Source organism: Eubalaena glacialis, chromosome 2 (genome assembly GCF_028564815.1).
Source record: "Eubalaena glacialis isolate mEubGla1 chromosome 2, mEubGla1.1.hap2.+ XY, whole genome shotgun sequence".
Lineage (NCBI taxonomy): Eukaryota > Metazoa > Chordata > Mammalia > Artiodactyla > Balaenidae > Eubalaena > Eubalaena glacialis.
Window position 1 is genome coordinate 169968936 of NC_083717.1, and position 18564 is coordinate 169987499.

General features: G+C 52.5%; 1 protein-coding gene across 1 annotated transcript in view; it reads left to right on the forward strand.

Annotated features, from left to right (window-relative positions):
• The window catches only part of TMEM63C (transmembrane protein 63C), a 55856-nt gene that overhangs the window by 22401 nt on the left and 14891 nt on the right, over positions 1 to 18564 (forward strand). Inside the window, exons 2-12 of the mRNA XM_061182753.1 lie at positions 515 to 677; positions 1228 to 1307; positions 1720 to 1801; positions 5917 to 5954; positions 10936 to 11078; positions 12464 to 12512; positions 14332 to 14440; positions 15861 to 15934; positions 16550 to 16630; positions 16743 to 16866; positions 17621 to 17754. Of these exons, the coding sequence (XP_061038736.1) occupies positions 528 to 677; positions 1228 to 1307; positions 1720 to 1801; positions 5917 to 5954; positions 10936 to 11078; positions 12464 to 12512; positions 14332 to 14440; positions 15861 to 15934; positions 16550 to 16630; positions 16743 to 16866; positions 17621 to 17754 (1064 nt within the window). The 5' untranslated portion in view covers positions 515 to 527. The remainder of the gene's footprint in view (positions 1 to 514; positions 678 to 1227; positions 1308 to 1719; positions 1802 to 5916; positions 5955 to 10935; positions 11079 to 12463; positions 12513 to 14331; positions 14441 to 15860; positions 15935 to 16549; positions 16631 to 16742; positions 16867 to 17620; positions 17755 to 18564) is intronic.

Genomic DNA, 18564 nt, shown 5'->3' on the forward strand with positions numbered 1-18564 from the left:
CAGCAACTGATTTATTATGGTCTCTGTGCAGTCAAACCTCTCTGCTAATGATAATCTGTATTTGCAGCCGCTCCCCAGCACTAGCATCACCGCCTCAGCTCCACCTCAGATCATCAGGCATTAGATTCTCATAAGGAGCGCACAACCTAGATCCCTTGCATCTGCAGTTCACAGTAGGGCTCCCGCTCCTATGAGAATCTAATGCCGCCCCTGATCTGACAAGAGGCGGAGCTCAGGCGGTAATGCAAGTGATGGGGAGCGGCTGTAAATACAGATGAAGCTTTGCTCACTCACCTGCTGCTCACCTCCTGCTGTGTGACCCCGTCCCCCCAGAGGGTTGGGGACCCCTGTCTTACAGGACAGGGCTGCATGCCATCTCAGGGCTGAGCCTCCTGCCTTGACCATTTGTAAGCTCAGTGCACCCCTCCCAGCTCCCCAGCAGGCTTCTGCGTGTTGCATAATGCGGGGGGGAGGGGGGCCTCATGTTTGATCTGGAAACCCCTCTGTTCACCAGGGAGCCTCCCAGGATGACTGTCTCGCCGGGCAACCTGAATATGGTGGAAAAGTCCCGGAACTTCTCGGCGGACGACTGCTTCCACTCTCGGAGCACTGTCCTGCAGGGGCAGCCCTTTGGGGGTATCCCCACTGTGCTGTTCCTCAACGTTATCTTGTGGGTGGTGAGTTCTGGGCACTGCAGTGGGCAGACAGAGAGGTCTCACCCAGGGTGGATGGTCCAGCTTTCACAAGTGATACAAGGGGCCCCAGCTGTCCATGGATGCCAGCCACAGTGGTGGGAACTATCTGAATGTCAGTCCTGCCCAGGGCGGCCCAGGGTGGGTGGGCCTTGGAGAAGAGGAGGCTGCAGGAACAGTGGAATCCCTGATTCTCTTCCTTGCACCCTTGTCCAAAGGTCCCCCTGGCCAGTGCCCTTGAGCCTCCCATCTGTCCCCTTGATGATTTATTCAACGAGTGCTCTGTCCATTGTTCTAAACATGCCACCAGCGCCTTCATTCAACCACTCTGAGCATCCACTCTGTGCTAGGATGCTGCTGGGCACTGGGAATCTAGAGTTGCAGAAGGCATGACCCCTACCCTGACAGAGCTGGCCACCTAGGGGGAAGCCCCTGAGGACCTCAGGGACAGTCTTCCCCATGGGAATTCAGGGGTCAGTCGAGGGGAAGGCATCCATGAGCTCTCTTGCTCCATATTGCTTTTCCTGACCTATAGGTCATCGTCTTGGTTTACTCCTTCCTCCGGAAAGCCGCGTGGGACTACGGACGCCTGGCTCTGCTGATACACAACGACAGGTGAGGAGAGGCTGGACGTCGGGAGTGAGCTGCTTGCTTCATCGGGGGATGTGCTGCCGTGACCAGGACACGGCTCTGACCAGTGCCCAAACTGCACAGGTGTCTCGTCAGCAGGTGGCATCTCATTACCACCCCTGCCCGTGCTCTAGCCCTCCCTGCATTAAGGTGACTTGGAGAGCAGCCACCTCTGGGCACGAGGCCACTTTTTTCTCAGATCTCAGCCTTTCTGGATCTCATGACTCCCAAGATGCGTTGGCCACCTGTCTGTGCCCAGAGCTGTGTGCTCAGCAAACAAGTTGAGGCGTGTCTGCTACTGGGCAGGAGGGGACCACAGCCCTCAGCCCAGGGAGCAAGGCAGGCACCTAAGAACTTTCTCCTTTTCCACCTCCCCACTACCTTTCCTGGCCGGCAGCCTGACCTCGCTGATCTATGGGGAGCAGAGCGAGAAGACGTCTCCCTCGGATATTTCCCTGGAGATGGAACACAGGGACAAGGTGGGTGCTGGGGTGGGCCTGGGCCTGGTGAGGGCGGGGGCAGGGGCCCGGGCATCTGCAGGAAGGAGCGGGCTCATCAGCAGGGGCTTTGCAATCAGCCACCCAACCACTCCTAGCAACGTGACCTTGGACAAATGCCTCTGCCTTGCCAAGCCTGTTTCCCCGTCGGAAATATGGAGATATTGACCGTACCTGCCTCCTAGGGTGCCAAGAAGGTGGTGGCAGTAAGTGCACGAAGGAGAAAGGGAGCAAGGAAGGCCCTCCAGAGCGATGGAGTGGAGCTAAAGTGCTCTAGATGGCGCTCGGGGCTGGTCCGAGCTGAACTCCAGAAGAGAGGTCTGGCTTGCTGTCTCCACCTCCTCACCTCCCTCTCAATCCTCAACCCCCTCACACGTGGCTCCCACCCAAACAGCCCCAGGGTCACCAACGGTCCCATGCGATGAAATCCAATGGGCTTTCCTCAGTTCTCATCTCTCAGAAACACCTGAGCCTGCAGATCATCTTCCCTTCTTGAATAGAGGGGAAGCACTTCCTGCTGCTTCCATGGCATCCCGCTCTCTGGGTTTTCCCTCTGTCGGTGCCTCCTCCACACCGGGAGTCCCCCTAGCAGATCCCAGACCCTCCCCATCTCTCTCCCAGGCAGTGTCATCCACACTCATGACTCCAATTGCCACCTCTACACAGATCCCTCCTAAATTCCTGGCTCCAGCTAAATTCCTCTGGGCTCCAGCCCCATTTATCCAATGGCCTTCAAAATATCTCCATGTGGATATTGTAAGGGCATTTTGGATTCAGTTTGTCCAAAACATACTGTGATCTCCCTCCCCCTCCACCCGTCCCTGGATCGCTGGTCTCAGACTTCCCACCATCCATTCAGGTGCACACGCCTTGCTCTTGCCCAGGCCCCTGGGCATGGCCAGTTCATTACGAAGTTGTGTTGCCTTTACCTTCCCAGTTTTGTTTCTCTCCACCTCTCCCACCATCCCCCAGTCCAGCCTCCATCAGTCTCTTGCTTGGAGGAGCGTGGTAGCTTCTAACTGATCTCTTTAGGTCCACGCATGCCCCCTACTCCATCCAGAGCGAGCTCCATGAACAGGGACACATGGCTGTGTAAGTGTAAGCTTTCAGTGGCTTCCTAATGCTCTTGGAGTCAATTGCGGGTGCCTTGCCATGGTCTCGTGGTTTGACCTCTTGCCCACCTGTCCAGTCTCTCTTTCTCCTCCCAACTGCCCCACCCTCCACCACGTTGGCCATCTTTTAGATCCTCAGAAGTGCCACCTCCTTCTCTCCCCAGGCCTTTTACCTGTTCTCCCCTCTCCCCCTTCCCCACTGGTTCCTCTCTGGCTAACACACCCAACCTTTGTTCAGATTTCAGCTCAAGTACCACTTCCCTGGGGATCCCTGCCCAGCCCCAAATCTGGGTCCAGATCTGTTGTTATACCCTCATGGAAAATGCATCCCTTTTCTTTTTAAGTTTTTTAAATAACGTATATTAGTTTTATTTTTTTTTAACATTTATTTATTGGCTGCATCGGGTCTTAGTTGCGGCACGCGGGATCTTTTGTTGCGGAGCGCGGGCTTCTCTCTAGTTGTGACATGCAGGCTTAGCTGCCCCGCGGCATGTGGGATCTTAGTTCCCTGACCAGGGATCAAACCGGCATCCTCTGCATTGCAAGACGATTCTCAACCACTGGACCACCAGTGAAGTCCCTGCATTCCTTTTCTTCAGCGCTCTTAACCCAGTCTGTGATGATTCCTCATCTACACAGTTAATCTAGTGTGCCCACTTCCCCCAGTGAGAGCTATACCGGTCTTACTCGCCACTGTCCCAGCACCTGGTCCAGCCTGTTGTGTAATTAGTATCTGATATGTGTTTGTTGGAAGCAAATTTTCATCCATTTTCATCCCTCCAAGAGACCTGGTCCCTTTACTTGCCAAGACCTGCCCCCGACAAGAACGGGAGCCTCAGACAGGTTCACGTCCTGGAGGTTTCCTCTGTCGAATAAGGACAGTAACACCTACCTTGCAAGGCAATTCTCAGATTTATCTTTAGAAACATCACTTCAGCTTTGTGCAGTTTTTTTCTGTACAATGACATTTTATTTTAAAAATATCTAGAAGATAAATCATGATGGCAGCAGTGGGGTAGTCAAACAGAAGAGGGTAGAAATTAGACACGGAGGAAGAGTGCGGTGAGGTAGCTCCTGCAGGGCCCCAGGCAGATGGCGAGGCCTCAGCCAGGCTGAGTGGAGTGGGTGAAGTGAACAGGTCTCCTTATAGCACCCTGAGCAAGTCAGGGCAGATGTGGCGGGAGTGGGGAGGACGGAGCCACGGAGGTGGGTGCAGTGAAGTGACCGCTGTCACTCAGTCTTGTCAGCTGAGCTGGCTCCTGGGAGCCTGTGGCCATTTCCTCGGGGTGGGGAGAAGAGGGGAGATGTGTCTGATTCTCAGGCCCGCTGTTCAGCTGCTAAGTTTTCTGAATGGTTTATGCCTTTCAGAGGTACAATATATATGCAGGGGAGTGTGTGTGTGTGTGTGCACGTGTGTGTGTGTGAGAGAGAGGGAGAGAGAAAGAGAGAATATGGGTCCATACCTGGTCATTCACACATCTGTGTCCATGTGCCTTTCATGGGTACATAGGCCACACTTCTACTCACTACCTTTGCCCTCCCACCGATACTCCTCCACTCTGCATATCCACTAGGGCCCGTCAGCAGACCTGCTTGCTCCCTTAATGAATTGCATGTTGGCCCAGAGGTGGGAGGTGAGGAAAGACTCTCCATGTAGGGAAGGGGTGGCCAGACTCTCAGCCCAAGTCTTGTCTAGCAATTCACCCCCTCCCTGGGACTTTCCCAGTCGCCACTGCCACCATCATGCCATTTCCCATCATCATTCTGCCTCGTACCCGGGCTTTTATCCCTACTTTAGTCCCCTAGGATATAGCTGGGGAAATGATCCCCCCACAAGTGGCCATTCCTGATGGGCATTCCCACTGTCAACCCACCCAGCACAGGGAGGAGGCCTAGAAGGTGGGCCTTACACCTAAGGGAGCAAGGAACTTCCTTCTGTTTCATGTTTGCCTGCCCCTCATTTCTTCCTTTTGGGAAATACGCCTTCCCCAATCCATGCGGTTCTGGGGGACTGTCAACCAAGTGGGCCTGCCTGGGTCGCTGATGTGCTCGTGACCCAGTCAAGAGCTGCAACCTTTTCCAAGGTTTTGCCAAACCCTCTGGGATCCCAGAAGGAAGCATGCACCAGGGTAACTTAATCAGCTACCACATCTGGCAGCTTTTAGAGCTGTGGCCCTCTGCCTACCTTATGCATACAGTTCCGGAGCTGACTGCCTCTCTAGCCCCTCCCAGCCCCCGGCTGAGGCCACCTTTTCCCACCACCCGGAAACTCCAGACAGCAAGACCCTGAGAGAAATATATAATCAACAGGACCCTCAGATGCAGAAGAAGAAACCCAGCTCAAGTTAGCATTATAACAAAAGGGTGATGTGTGGCCTGAGTGCGGGGAAATCTAAGGGAAGCAGCTGCTTCAGGTACAGCTAGATCCAGGAAGTCTAGCATTGCCACCAGGATCCCCTCTGTGGTCCTCTCTCCTCTGAGCAGGCTTTTTATCTCAGACAAGCTCCTGCATGTGGCATCAAAGACTCATCGAGCCACTCCAGGATGCCTGGTGTTGACCGAGATGCAAGAACTCAGAGGAAGACCCTTCTCCCAACGCCCATATCAATCCCCTTAAGAGCATTTTGCTTGGCCCCTCTTGGGTCATGTTCCCGTTGGTCAACTGACCACTGGTAGCAGACACCTTCTTGACGGACAGTCCACCGGGCCACATGCATAGGGGAGGGGCATTTCCCAGAAGGAAGCAACGAGGGACAGACAGAAAGCAATTGGCGTCCACCCCAAAGTCCCTTCTCTCCCTCCAGTCTGAGGCCCACCCTCTAAGCCACCACTTGCTGTAACAGGATGCCCGACTTCTGAAAAGACATCTCCCTCAGCACCGATTCCAGTCCAGACCTTGCTGGGGGAGGAAGCCCCAGACACTGCCTCACTGCCTCAGACGCCCCAGCGCTGGGTTTTCTCACACTTTCTCTCCTTTTTCCCCAGGGCTTCTATTCCTGGTTTTTCAACACCATCACCATGAAGTAAGTGCCTGAGCTTCCTGAACCTTATCTGGGGGAGGGTGGGGGCAGGGTCTCCTGCCCTGCAGGGCCAGGCCTTGGGCCTAAATTCTGTGCCCCAACGTCCCCACTCCCCCTGCCCACCACAGCCCGGCCCTGGCAGAGGACGCTTTCCGGTGTTCCGTTGGTGAAATGGGAACTGGACGCTGCCCACAGCCCATTTTCCCTCTGCCACAGTTCTCAGGAAAGACCCCTCTCACATGCTTGTAAAAATGCTTTTATGAAGGCCACACGAGGAAAAAGAAATCCTTGCTTTACTTCTGTGAACATCATTCCTCATATTTGCCTAGACGGAAAAAACAAAAACCACCAGGCAGACGGGCAGGCTTCCTCTCCCAGCCTCCATGCCCATTACGGAGGGACAGCCCCTGGCCCACCACACCTTCTGGATCTCTTTAGTGTGAGACCCCACTTGGCAAAGAGAGAGACCCCGAGTCACCTGTCATCTCCCGATGGCCTCATACCAGCCAGACGCCTCCACAGAGCAGACACCTGTCAGAGCTCCATGCCTCCACTGCGTGTGTGGACACACATGCACACACACGTGCATACACACTTACATGTGTGCACACAGCTCTGTCTCCACCTCAGAGCGCTGTATGTTCCTGGGCTCTCCCTAAATATCCCCCATCTGGCCTCCCCTGCCTGTCCTTCGAACCCCTCCTCCAGGGTCCGTCCTTGCCTGGTGATGCCTGCCTTAGGGTGCAGCCTCAGTGCTCCCCAGAGGCCGTCTGTGCCAGGGGCCTGCCTGGACCTGCACATCTGCTTCTTTGCCAAGGCCCTTGGGGCTTCTTCCTTCATGTACCTCCATGCCCACACCATTCAAGGGCCTTGCTGGGAGCATTCAGACATTGCCGCAAGATCCCATCCACCCGCATGAGCTACACCAGGGCACCTCTCTTTCCCCAGACCTGTTGAAGGGCCTGGGACCCTTTGGGGGCACAAGATACCATGACTGGGCCTTGGGAATCCAGAGCTGGGCTTGGGACCAGCAGCCTCTGGGGTTTGAGCCCCAGCTCCACTGGTGGAGGACTCCCCTTGGCCTTGGCCTCTCGTCTTTGTTCATCGTTCACCAGAGTCCCGAGGAAGTGATACAGCTAGTTTGTGCGTGGGTGGGAATCTTAGCCACATGTTGGGGGAGTGGAGGGGAGACTTTTATTTCTTGGCACCTTCTCTGGTTTTGCTTTGTTGATTTTTAAAACATGCACAAGCTTGCATAAATACATTTTTATTAAGAGAAACCTATACCTCCAGTCTCTCATGCCCCTCTTCATGACCGCGCTTTCCTGCAGAAGCCAAAGTCCCAGTGCACAAAGCCCACTCAGTCTAGTTAGAAAAACATGGGTTAACAAGACCCACTACACATAATTGATAATGGGGAGAGCATAATTGCTGTGCAAAGGGCATTTGGGAGAGCGATAAATGAATTCCAATTTGGGGGTTCAGACGAAGCCTAGTTTTGAGCGAGGCCTTGAGGAATGGGAAGAATTTTGACCATTGTGATGTGGAGGGCCCATCAGAAATTAAGGACTGCATGAGCAAAGGTTTGGGGCAGAGATGGGCAGTGTCCAGAAATGGTAAATCTTCTAGTGTGGCTAGAAGCAAGAGTACATAGCAAGAGAGGGGATGAAAGATTGGGCCAGAAGGATCAGCTGGGATCTTGACTACCATACCGAGAATCTTGGCTTTTGATTTAGAGGCAGCAGGGAGCCAGTGACTACTTTTGAGCAGGACACTCAGGTGATGTCTGTTTGTAGGCAGAGGCATGAGGGGTCAATGGCAGTAGGAAGAGTCCGAAGGCAACGTGAGCAGCTAAGAAGGTTTTTCCAGTGTCCAGGTGAGAGGTGGTGGTGACCAGGGAAACAATGCGGAGGAGACATGGGGAGGGAGATGATGGGGCAACAACAGTCAATGGGTTGTTGTTTCCACCTGGCTTCCACCCGGTTAGGAAAAAGGGAGAACTCGAGGTCTGGTTTCTGGGGAGGGTAATAATACCACCAGTTGGGAGATGAGGAGATATGATGAGTTGGGAAATTAATGACATAGGGCCAGGGTGAGCATGTGAGTTGACCGGCAAGCTGTTGAAAAACAGGATTAAAGCTTAGGAGAAAGGTCGGAGCTAGAGATTTAGACTTGGGATATGGGTGCACAGAGGTCGTCGTAGTTGAAGTCATGGGAGCAGATGGGACACCCAAGGGAAAGGGCCCAAGGAAGAGAGTGGTTGGGACAAGAAGAAAAGGTGGCAACCTCCAGGGCACGGGCTCACTGAAGCCAGGCAGGCGCGAGGTCCAGACAGGGTGTGGTCTGCAGCCTCCAGCCCTACAAGGTTGAGTAGAATGAGCGCTCAGCAGAGGATGTCGACTTTGGAGATTTGAGTCTCCACTGGGAGGGCAATTCCAGGACAAGGAGATGTCCAAGAAGTAGAGGCAGAGAATAGAAGCCACCTTTTTCAAGAGGTGGGTGGGAGCAGGGAAGGAAGGATATTGGATGGAACTTGAAGGGAAACTGGTGAAGGAGTGGATGCTTAAGGAGTTTCTTGGGTTTTTTTTTTTTAAGAGTAGCAAATGAGCCCTTGAACCTGGCTGTAGTTGCAAGGGAAGAAGTGTGGGCGTCTGTAGAGACAGATGGACGTTAATTTAAAGATGAGACAGGTAGAGCAAGTCTCCAGCAAGAGGTAGAGGAGAGGAAGCGATTAGAGCAGAGATGAGAATTAATTGTGAGTAGGAGAAAGAGTGATGCCTGGAATGTCATGGGGCCGGCACTTTAAAGAGTGGTGGAGGGGTGAGATGTGACAGGGTGAGAGAGTGTCATGGACATATATACACTACCAAATGTAAAATAGATAGCTAGTGGGAAGCAGCTGCATAGCACAGGGAGATCAGAAAAAAAAAAAAAAGAAAAGAGTGGTGGGAAGAGAACAGAATTGAGTAGAGGAATATGTATAGGCAGACTCAAAAACTCAGGTTTCCCTCAGAACTGTAAGATAGGCTGCTGAGTATAACCTGCGCTTCCGGTGCAGATGGAACAACGGGCCCAGTGGGGAGGCGGGAATTGTCAGCCCAGAAAGGAGATTCTTGTGTTCTTCGTCCCGTCCAGCCCTCTGCTCCCTCCACCTGGTTGGAGGCTCTCACCCTGCCTCGGGCACACTGTTTCTATCAGGTGAGCAGATCTTGGCACCCCAAGCCTGCAGGGGGACATTCCCCCATTCTCCCTTCTCACCAGTTCTCATCCACCCCATTTTTGGGATTTAATTCTCAAGTCCAAGGCAGGAAGTATTTTAACTGCTTGAAGTTAAAAAAAGGTTGAGAGCTCTAAATAATTACCTAAATGGTGATATTGAAAGCCTTGAAGATATGCTCTTTGTAATATTGTTGAAAAATAAATCTGAATCCTGGACTGAATGCTAGAAGTTGCATACAACCTTCAAGTCTGATCAGAGGGCAAGGGTGAGTAAACTATGGCACATCCACCAAAGGTGGTGGGGTGCAGCTTGGGGCTGGGTGTGAACCAATAATCCACAAACAGAGGCTATTGTCACCATTATTATTGGGCAGCCATAAAAATATTTAGACAAAATGTAAAACGGTCAGAAAAGACTTAAGATTAAATGCTAAGCAAAAGAGCAATACATCAAATGCTGTTTATACTACAGTCACAAGTTAAACCAGCAATACAATAAGAAATGAAAGGAAATTGGCCAAAATGATTAATAGCCATTATCTTAGGTTTGATGAGATTGTAGGTGAATGATTTTCTTCTTTTGTATTTTCCAAAGTTTCTATAATAAGCATGTATTGCTTAAAAATTTTTTAATTGAAGTATAACACACGTACAGAAAGTGCACAAAAAATGTGTCCAGCTCAATCATCACAAGCAAAGCCTATACAAGCACCATCCTGATAAAGAATTAGAACATTGCCAAGACCCCAGAAGCCCTCCTCCTTCTCCCTCCCAATCTCCTATCACCTCCCGCCTCTCCAAAGGTAACCAGTATCCTGACTTCTAACTCTGTAGTTCAATATTGCCTAGTTTTGAACTTTGTATATGAAATGATAAGGTATGTATTGTTCGTGCCTGGCATCTTTCGCTCAACTTTGCGTTTGTGGGGTTCAGCTATGGTCATTCATTTTTATCTCTGTATGGTATTTCATTACATACATATAATGTGATATATATAGCTCACTATATATATATTTCACTGCATATATATTTCAATTCTTGTGTCCATTCTACCTTTGATAGACAATTAGGTTGTTTCCAGTTTGGGACTGTTACAAATAATGTGTCTGTGACATTCTTATACATGTCCCTTGGTGCCCATGTGCATGTATTTCTGTTGGGTATAAACCTAGGAGTGGAATTGCTAGGTCATAGGGTATACTTATAGTCAACTTCTGTAGATAATGTCAACTCTTATCCAAAGCTGTGTGCCAGAGTAAGTACCCATGAGTGTGAGAGAGCTCCCGGCATCCCACACCCTCGCCAGCACTTTCTCACCAACACTTTCCTCAATGACTTTCCAACTTTGGCCAGTCTGGCAGTGTGGAGTGATACCTCATTGTGGCTTTAAGTACCACTTTTTAATTTAAGGAACAACTTTTTGAAAAATAGGATGAATCCTGTTATCACTAATGGTTTATTCAGTGCCTACGCTATAGCAAGCACTCAAAATGTTTGAAGAAGCAATAAAAGAGGGAATAAATGCCTGATTTAAGAGGGCTTCTAGATTCCCAGGAGTGTATCTGTAGCCTCTATCTTTGATACGCCTGTGAAATTCAGTGAAATACATTTCAGGCATAACAAGTTTTGAGAAGGGTGATATTTCTAAAGATAAAAACTCGGGGGTAGGGTGGTCATCTTCTCTCCCTTTCCTCTGTCTACCTCCGACTTCAGTTGTAGCCACACTGGCTCCTGAGCAATGTCCTTGTCTCTGTGTCTCTTTCAGGAACGAAGATCTGATTAGCAAGTGTGGAGACGATGCCCGTATCTACATCATGTTCCAGTATCATCTCATCGTCTTTGCGCTTATCCTCTGCATCCCCTCCTTGGGCATCATTTTGCCCATCAACTACACTGGAAATGTTCTGGGTAGGCAGAGCTCAGCAGGTCCCGGGCCCGGCCCACTAGACCTAAGAGGCAGCCCGGTAGGCAGGACAGAGCTTGGGTCTTGAGCGTCTAGGAATCTAAATTTTAATTGCACTTCTCAAAATTAGTTATGTGACCTTAGGCAACCCACGCTTCAGTTTTCTCACATGGAAGCCGGAGATGATACCTCTTTTGGTATAAATTTGGCCCAGGGCCTGGCACACAGAAGGCAGATAGTAGTAATTCGGTCTAAAACTGAATGTTTATTTATGACCCCACACTGCACCTGTCCAGGTGTTCCTGGAGGCCTTGTTATGACATGTGACCCACTGCAAAGATCTCTGGACCTGATCTCTCTCTGTACCCACTCTGATGGACACAGCATGCAGAATTTCTCATAGGGAATCTATCCACACTCCTTATAACAGGGTAAATTTTCACACAATAATGTGGTGGGTGAGGGCTTGGGCTTCAAAGACCGAAAAATCATGGTTCCCCAACTTTTACCCACGTCTGCTTCCCAAAAAATTATTTCATCTTATACAGTGTCCTCAGGCCTCAGTTTCCTCAACTGTCATAGGGATTGAGAGACAATGCGTGTCAAGTGGTTGGCACAGTGCCTGATAGTGGGCACTGTGAATAACAGCCAGGGTTTCACTAGGAAATGCAAACATAGAGCTGTGTGAGGGCCATACAACTAGGTGGTACAGGATAGCACCTTAAATGCCCAGGTGGCAGCCAGGTGTACCCTGATTGCTCAGGTTTCCACCTATTTCTCCTCGGACAGAGGTAGACCTCAGTTACTTCAAGGTAACACCCATTTCTCATGCTACCAAATACCACCACCAGAGTAAATAACTACTGAGCCCTGCCTTCCCAGATTCTCATCCTAAGAGCTAGTGTGTTGGCAATGATAGTATGATTTCATAAAACTTGGAGATGTCTAAACCAGCACACTATACACTCAGCCAGAAGGATTTACTCTGTGAGAATGAGGCAGCAATGCATTTTCAGAAGTTCTGGGTTTTGTGATTGTTGCCAGCGGTAACAGTGTTGCTAATTTCATCATTCCGCTCATGGTGGGGCTGCCGGGTCCCTCCCACAAGCATTCACCGATGTCTGCCCTGAGTCAGTCATGCTCTGGGGTTGCCGCACCAACGCTTGGTCTCACTTCACAGCCGAGGAGCCCCAGTCAGCAGTCCCAGGGAGGAGAGGAGGCCTCTGCTGGGGCTGTTTGGAAGCTGGGGACAAGCTCTGGGGAACTAAAAGGAAGACCAGGACGTAGGCAAGCATCTCTAGACCCCGGGCACTCACTCAGGAACCCTGAAGTCTGGCACCCAACCAGTCAAGGTGCCAGGCTTGAGGTCAGCAACTTTCTTCTCTTTCAGACTGGAATAGTCACTTTGGTCGGACCACCATTGTCAATGTCTCCACAGAGTAGGTACCTGATCCTCTTACCTCCCATTCTACTGGCTTGGGGGGATGGGTGTTAGCGTGGAGAGATGGTCCAATGCGTGGGTCCAAAACATGAGCACCACTCTGCTGATAAGAAAGGCCTGGTTTCCTTGGGAACCCAGGTTCCAAGTGGGATGCCAGAAGTTGCATCCTCTCTGTGGGGAAGTATTCTTGGTGCCTCAGTGTCCCCATCTCTGTAATGGATGCAACGACCTAAACCGGTCACTCCTGAAGATTTGGAAAGATGGTCCTATTTGCTTAGTATGTCCAGCTCCCAACAGGATTACTGTAGTAAGCAGAGGTTTAAGGTATTGCTTCCCTGCCCACAAAATAGTTCAGGTCAACCCTCATATAACCGAGTGAAGCCCAGACCTGATTCCCACAGCAGCGAGACTAAGGAACCACAGGAGCTGGGTTCATGCCCCGGCTTTGCCATTAGCCGGCCCTGGGTCTGGGGCAGTGCACCCTCCCCCTCTGAGCTTCATCCCTAGTCCATGGTGGGGGAAGAGCTGTTGGACATGACCTCTAAGCCCCCTCCAGCCCTCATGGTCCAGGAACCTGTGGATTTTAACATCAGCCAACCCAGTTGGTGGCCAGATCAATCTGTACTGAGCCAGATGTGGCCCTGCTGGTCCAGGCTGAGACATCAGCCCCCACTAGGTCTCATGGCCAGACTTGGCTGACTTCCTGACAAAGCTGAAGCAGCATTTCCAGCAGGTGTGAGTGGGGTTTGCACACTCCTGCCCCACCTCCCCTTGCCCCACCCCTGATCCTCTGCCCCTGCACCCCTGCAAACTTCATCAAATTCCAAATCCATCAAAGTCCAAACTCAGCAGAATGGTTGGGCACCCTCTCACCTCCACCTTCAACCAACTCTTTCCCGGGTACTGGCAACACCAGAGCAGAGCTTACCAGCCTCTCCCAGGCCAGCCACTCTTGTAAGTGTGGCACCTACAACTTCCCAACAAGAAGTGAATTTTAATAGGGCAGCAAAGAGCCTTCAACGTTTGTAAATCCATACTGGCAGAGAGCTGGAATGTCCCTTAGGGACCGTGTCACCTTGCCCCCTCTGAGAACACTGAGGAGAGAAACATGTAACTAGATGGGGAAGGTTAGGTGAAATGCCAGCACGGAGACAGTGATGAGGAGATATTTTGAAGCAAGGCAGCCTTTCTCTCCTCCAACTGCACCAAATAAGGCAGGCCCTATTTCTGAGCAGTCATCCTGGCTGGATGCCTTGGGACAGCATCACGTGAGCACAGAGCCCGAGGGCCAGCACTCTTCTTACCCCAGGGAGGCGGGCTGAATCTGCAGGCCCACCTTCCTCCAGGCCTGCGTGTGACCCCGGAGTCCCTTACCACAGAGGCCGGGTGGCCCCTCCTGTTGTCCTCATGGTCGGCGGGGGCGGCCTGAGCCACAGCCGCTGGCAGCACGACACAGAGTGAAGAGTGTAAGTGCCTCTGCAGCTCTGGGCTCACCTCCCGGCACTGCCACAGCTAGAAGTGACCTCGAGCAGTCACTCTAGCCCTTGTTTCCCTACGAGTAAAATGAAGACATTCACAGTACCACCTTCACGAGGTACAAGAGTCTAGTGAGAAAATGTACACAAAGCATCTAGTCCCACCCTGGGCCTGGCATATAGTAAACACTCAATGTTAGCCTCTATTAGTTGGAGTGGACATACCCTTCTCCATTCCCTTCCAAGGTGCCTGAGTGTCTGGAGGCACCAGAGGGTGGCCCTGGGGAGACCGTGTGGGGTGGAAGTTGGGGTCTCACACCTCCTGTGTCTTGTTCTTGGCAGGAGTAAGTTCCTGTGGCTGCACAGCTTCTTCGCTTTCTTATACTTTGTCACCAACTTCCTCTTCATGACTCATCACTGCTTAGGGTTTGTGCCCAAGAAGAGCTACAAGGTGAGTAAGTGAAAAGAGCTACTAGAACAACACCCTCTCGGCTAGAGGCTCTCCCCAGCTGGACACCATCCCACTCCCATACTTCAGAGGCATCCCAGCTTGGTGCGTTCTGCACACCTGGGGGAGGGGGCAGTCTCACCTGAGTAGGGCAAGCCTCCTCTGCTTATCCCTGGGTATCGTCACCTGGCACATCTGTCTGGGCTGTTAAACCACTAATACACTTCCAAACCAGTTGGTAAATAGCTGCTCCCAGGTGCCTCCTCCCCCTGCACCCCTGCTGCCCTGGACCCTCTCCAAGGACCCCTGGACCTCCCCACCATCAGAAAACTAAAGGCTTAACTAAGCCCTGAACCTGCGGGGGGCCTCCATCCTCAGCGGCCAGTGCCCCCCGCTGACCCTCTGGGTAGATATTTTGACTACTTTGCCCACTCTTGCTGTGCCCAAGCTCCTTGCCCTTCTACCATCTCCCTGAGGTCAGAGACCTCATGTCCTGCCCCGGTGTTGTCCCCACTGTCTTGGTTTGTGTTTCCCCCATCCTACCTCCCAAGCAGACCCTGAGACAGGGATTTGAGTAGCATTCACTTATTTGGGAGGTGATCCCAGGAAGGACCACTAGGTGGGTAGGGTCTTCTGCGGGGGAAGATGGCAGGTAAGAGTGAGATCAGCTCCTTCAAGCTGTCCATCCTAAAGGACGGATTCACTTTACCCCACCCCAGAATGCAAATGCACATACCCCTGAAGGGTAATCCCGAATGTTTCAGCCTGCCAGTCATGGAGGCTTGGGCACCCCTGAGCAGTCTGGACTCGGCCACTTCAGCTTTCCTTCTTGCCACCAGAAGCTTCTGCCCAGACTCCCCTCTCTTGCAGCACAGTTTACCAGACTGTCGCCTTGAGGCGATGGCTCAGGAAGACATTTCCCACGCACAGAATTAAATGTGGACTTTGAGGGGCTTCCACATTCCCTCCCCAGAGTCTAGCTCATCTCCTAACTCCCCTGCGCGGTCTGATGAGAGGGACGACCCAGCGAGGTGGGACGTCACATCGAGCAGCGGAGGTGCAGGGAGACTGTAAATCAGCAAGAGAGCGTGAGCAGCCCTTGCAGGGCATGGAGCTGTGGTCCTTCCCCAGGCCCTGTCTGCAGCCTCTGGCTCTTCCTCCCTCGATCACAGCCGTCTATGGCAAGGGGTCCACGGGGGGCACAGAGATTAACAGAGGTGTAGCTTCCCTGGCTGCAGCTTCCCACGGCCTGCTGACCTCAGGGACACAGGCTGGGGAAGCTGACACTTGGCTTACCCAGCAAGGAGGCGGCCTGATGTGAGTAGAAGACCTACTCCAGGTGGTTCTGGGCCACCTGAAGACCCAGACTCCAGGAGTCCTGTGTGAGCACAGGCTTCTTTCTCCATTGACCTTCCCCACCTAGGTCACAAGGACACTAATGATCACCTATGTCCCCACGGACATCCAAGACCCAGAAATCATCATTAAGCATTTTCAGTAAGTGGGTCGGGTGGGCTGAGGCATGGATTGCCTCCTCCTGGTAACCCTGCCTGGGTCCTCATGTGGGTAGTGATGCACCGGATGGTGGAGTGGGGCTGTGGCTCACCCTAGATTCAGCTCAGGATCAACCTTTCAGAATGGGGGAGGCCCTGGTTGGGGCCAGAGCAGGGTTTCTGAAGTCAGGGAATTTCTGCATGGCATGGGTGTGATGGAGGATGCTAGTTTTCCTTTCCCTTGTACCTCCAACTGTGGAGCCCAGGGAGCTGCCAGACCGCGGTTATCTAGAGCAGGTCATCTTGAGACAACTTTTGTGACCTGAGTTCCTAGCCACAGGAGCTAATTATCTCTCCATGAGCAGCAATTTCCAGCTCTGCTCCCTGGCCCTGTTCTGTGTCATCTGGGAAAGAATGTGGCAACTCTCAGATTAACAGGGATCAACCCTGACATCCAGCCTTAAGAGCAAGGGGTGGATTCTACCATCCAAGCACCAGGAACCACGGGTAGCTGAGCCCCCTAGCCCTGTAGGCTGTAGCTCTGGGTAGGGGGTGGGGGGGGGAGGGAGGAGGTCCCCAGCCCTACAGAATGGCTCAACCTCCATGTTTGTGGCTTCAGTGAGGCCTATCCAGGGTGCGTAGTGACCAGAGTCCACTTCTGCTACGACGTCAGGACCCTGATTGACTTGGATGATCAGAGGTGAGGCTGTAGCGGGACCTGTCTGAATCCGGGGTGGGGAGAGAAGGAGAGGTTGTGGCTCTGCTGGCACCCTGACCACAAGATCCTTCTCCTGTTGCCCATTGGCTGACAGGCGCCATGCAATGCGGGGCCGGCTCTATTACACTGCCAAGGCCAAGAAGAAGGGGAAGGTGATGATCAAGATCCACCCCTGCTCCCGGCTGTGCTTCTGCAAGTGCTGGGTTTGCTTCAAAGAGGTAACTGACAAGGGCATCGGGGGACACAGCGGAGGGGCTAGGGCACCGGGTCTCCAGGCTTTGTCCAGGGCTCTGGGCAGTGCCCCTTGCCCGCACCCTGGGGCCACAGGCCTCATTCAGGTCTGCTCTGTGCTGCGGCACCTGGCTCCTGCTTTCCTTTCCACCCGTCCTATCTCCCTGTTGAGAGGAGTCTTTCTTGGGGCCCCCTCCAGAGTGATTCAAGGAGGCTTGTTCTTGCCCCCTCCTGGGCTTGGATGGGAGGACCAGCGAGGACACCACAGGCTGCTATAGGCTCCCAGGCCTCAGGCTTTCACTGAGCTAGGACAGGAATATTTGAAAGCAGTGGATTCAGTCTTATCGCCCAACCACCGTGGCTAGAAGGAGGTCTTGGCAGGACTGAACTCTAGCGAGTCCAGAAAAAGAATCATCACCTTTCCTGAAAATGCTACAAACACATTCTGTCACTCCTCTGGGGGCTACTGCGAGTCCAAAGGCACCCCCTTACCCCCAGCGATGCCTCGCTTTCCCTAGATCTAAGAGCAGAGAGCTAATTTCAGAGTCATAGCCTCTTCCTCTTCTAGAGCTGGGATCTTGGAGCCCACCTGGGGTCCTGAGCTTTTTGCCAGGCTTCAAAGGGAGCCGGGGATGGAACCAAGACCTCGGGCCTGCCGCCTGAGTGGAGAGAGGGCTCACATCCAAGCGTGAGGCCTGGAACTCGGGCTGCTCCAGCTCTGAGGGCCACATCTCACCCCAGGTAGATGCAGAGCAATATTATAGTGAGCTGGAGGAGCAGCTGACTGACGAGTTCAACGCTGAGCTCAACCGCGTTCGGCTGAAGCGTCTGGACCTGATCTTTGTCACCTTCCAGGACTCCAGGATGACAAAGCAGTGAGTGCCAGGGCCAGCTGCTTGCTGTGCCCAGCCCAGCCCTGACAGTGGGCCTCCGCTTCTCTGAAACCATCCTCTTTCACCCCCATTCCAGCCAAGGGGAGGAGGAGAGAGAGCCTCCCTCCAGTTTGCCATATTCTGCCCTCCCCTTGACCCCTCCATGCTCCTCATGGGCATGGCAGCCGCCATCTTGCTTTCTAGAGCATGGCCACATCCGTCTTCCCCCAGCTTCCAGGCTCAGCTTGTCTCCAGAGATGCCCAGGCCCTGGGCTCCTCACTCCCATATGTTCTTGCTTCAGCACAGAAGTGGTCAGAGTAGCTGTTGACCTCTTGGTTCCTCTTCCAGGCCTTGACAAGAATGGTACCCAGTTCTCCCTCATTGCACATCACCCCTCCCCTCACCACGAGTGACAGAGTCAGGGTAGAGAAGCCCTGCTTGCCATTTCTCCTCTCCTGCTGCAAGCCTCCCCTAATTCATAGCCCTACTGCCTCCTCTCTCCTCCGCACCAGCCTCTGGCAGCCCCACCTTGATAGGGAGTGGATGAGGGCCACTCTGGAATGTTCTGGAAGGAATCTTAGGACTGGGTCAAATAGATGGGAGCCTCAGAATCAGTCTTTTGAGGATTATGGGGCCCTCCTTTCCCCGAGGGAGCCTGATCACTCACAACATTTGTCCTCACCCACCCCAACCCTACCAAGGAACAGTGGCACAGGCTAGAGTTTAGTCGCAAAAAATTGTGTACAATTTTGCAAGTCACTTACACCCTCAAATTTCTTATCTATCAAATTTGATTACTTATATCTTCCCTG